Below are 2,730 nucleotides of genomic sequence, written 5' to 3' on the forward strand. Positions count from 1 at the left end.
TACAATTGTGTATTTAGCGATAACTTTACGGCGATGAATGGGGCAGTTTTAGTGACACGTGTTTACACTATTCAAATTAATTTTGTTATGATTTATGTTTTTAATGTCAATTGAGCATTGTCGCTTGAAATGATCATTTTTAAAAAATGAAAATGTCTCGAGGACAAATCATGAATTTGTTTTTGTTTCATATCGTAAAGAACAATAAATATGTAGTCATAGTTTATTAAATTAATTATTGGAAAATAGCTGTATGCCTATATATTGGTAAATAACCTAATGGAAACAGCTCGCTCTAAAGGAAATAGCACATTCAATCATTTGTATGTGGGCATGGTGATTAAATCATTAAGAATGTTCTGTATTTATAAGTCTATTCATGGTATAACCATAACATTAACCTTGACAAGCAGTCATTCCTGAGTTATTCACATCTTACAAACTAATTAACACTAAATAATTGACAGTAGCGTGGTGACATAAGAAATTTTATCGAACGAAGGGCGATATAAATGGTTTACATTCATCAGTGACATCACGAGTTCGCGGCGGCTTCTCTTCTGTGATGACCCTTGGCGGCATCTTGATAGAAAACAATAACATGCCGACACCCTTTGAGTCAGCCGCGCGGCTTCTTTCGTGTACGCGTATCTATAAAAGGAATGTGCGCAATGTATGTTTCGAATTTATATATGGAATTATTTTAGCCGGGATATATTGGTTCTCACGGTGTTGGCGTGAGAATCCTCATTCACCTTGCAGATTTTTTAGAGGATGGTCATAGACATTATTCGGTGGCAAATTAATTTATTGGACTTTATTGAGGAAACATTGTAGTCGGCAACTATTATACTTCGATTCCACATCGGATTTACAGAAGGGAACATTTTAATACAACTTGGTTCTTCAGAGTAATTATATACGGCGACGGGATTTTGAATTGTGTACATTTGGAGTTCATAACTGGTTAACTTTATATTAGCTACATAACTTTGTTAATTGTATCATCGCGTCGGGAATTATAATGCCGAAGGCTAAGCAGCAATCCAGGTGGACAACTGTTGACCGAACTGGGTCCTCACGTCCACGGAGAACTGCAACTGCAACAGCTCCGCCTTCCCAGCCCGTATCAGAGCCTCTCGTCCAGGCACCGCAGCCGAACCCCGGAGTGGAGCAGCGGGGACCTGGTCCATCCGCAAGTGAGTACGATTCTAGGCCGTTGGTTTGCGCGGGTATTGATACATTAAACTCAATTGGAGGCCCTGAGCAGGCGCAGCAGGTGGGGCTTATGATCAATGCCCCTCCCTTGTTGGCAACTCCTCGGGAGGTGCTGGGGTCAGCTGTTCCTCGCGCATTGCGGGATAGAATCTGGAAAGGCGAGTTTGTTGATTTAGGGGCCTTGCTAAAAAATGTCCCCGTTCCAGACGGCAGCGCACCCACGGTTATTGCCCTGTCGGGGTCGACATTGCAGGTACAACCGCAGCGAGGGGTGCCGCGAATAACCTCAATAGAGCAATGGACCAGCGCATTTTTGGTATTTGCGTCTATATACACCGAGAAGCATATAGTTCGGGCCTTAGAGATGTTTAAGTATATGGACACCGTCCGGACGGCGGCTAGATTTGGCGGCTACGGCTGGCGCACATACGATGCGCAGTTTAGGCTGAGGCAAGCAAGAGAACCCACTAGATCATGGGCTGTCATTGATAGTGAATTGTGGCTTATGACTGCCACAGCACCATGCACGCATTCAACCCCCGCCTACTACGGTGATGCAATTCGTGAAAGCGACCCCTTCGGCCAGACAAATTAATAGTGTTTGTCCTTTTTGGATCTGCCAGTAGCACGATTTACTCACATTCTTTCAGAAAAGGCGCGGCCACATTAGCCGCTATGACCGGTTTGACGCAGGGGAAATTGAGAACACGGGGCGCTGGTCCTCGGACGCGCATAAGAGATATGTTCGTATTAGTATGCTACCTGTTGCATAATTCATGATGTATTGTACCATATTACTTCTTTAATCATTTGAGTTTAAGGAAGCGTGTTAAGAAAAATTATCAGTTATTTGGGTTGATCTATATGTTTAAATAGTATTTATAATTGACTCATGTTTATGCATGAGGCAGTTGAAGATCAATATTGTTACATTTCATTGGTGATTTTGAAACGAGTTATCAACAACAATGAGCTGCCGGAAGTTTTCCTTTTTTCTTTTTCATTCCTGCTGTAGGTTGCCAGTCTCGTACAATCCTGCTCATAGGCGATTCCATGATCCACTGGTTAGCCGCCTTCGCGCATCGTAAGGGAAAACAAGGTTTGGGGTCGGCAGCCAACGTCGTTTGGAGAGGAAGGAGGGGCCTTAATTAAGCTAGGCTGTTTAATGCAGTGGAACCGTGTGTCTTCTTTGTATGCAGAGGGGTGTTATACGTACAGCCCACTTTGTGGTACGCACAGTTAAATTCCATATGAGAAGGTAAACTCTGTTCGCCCTCTTTAATGAGGAAACAGTGTCGCCTTTTTACGGGCTGTGGGGGGTTGTACACAAGTTCTCGTCTGTTGACGGCCCTGATGCAGAGAGTACTATGGATTGGACATGCCGGCTCCATCCAGTTTTTCATGTGCAGATACTTGTATAAATTGATCAAAAGATTCGAAAATGATACCCGGGTCCTTCCCTGGGGCAGATTGGAGCAGTGTAACGTTTAAGTAAACGTATTTTATATTCAG

General features: G+C 43.3%; 1 protein-coding gene across 1 annotated transcript; it reads left to right on the top strand.

The window, feature by feature from the left end:
- The first annotated feature begins 478 nt into the window (after positions 1–478).
- On the top strand, positions 479–2,370 carry LOC115920940. Its single transcript, XM_030977732.1, has 2 exons — positions 479–1,199; positions 2,234–2,370. Exons 1-2 carry the CDS (start codon positions 1,025–1,027, stop codon positions 2,368–2,370), a joined length of 312 nt encoding a protein of 103 aa, XP_030833592.1. The 5' UTR covers positions 479–1,024.
- The last annotated feature ends 360 nt before the right edge of the window (positions 2,371–2,730 follow it).

The sequence above is a fragment of the Strongylocentrotus purpuratus genome, unplaced genomic scaffold (genome assembly GCF_000002235.5).
Source record: "Strongylocentrotus purpuratus isolate Spur 01 unplaced genomic scaffold, Spur_5.0 spur5_scaffold_1, whole genome shotgun sequence".
Lineage (NCBI taxonomy): Eukaryota > Metazoa > Echinodermata > Echinoidea > Camarodonta > Strongylocentrotidae > Strongylocentrotus > Strongylocentrotus purpuratus.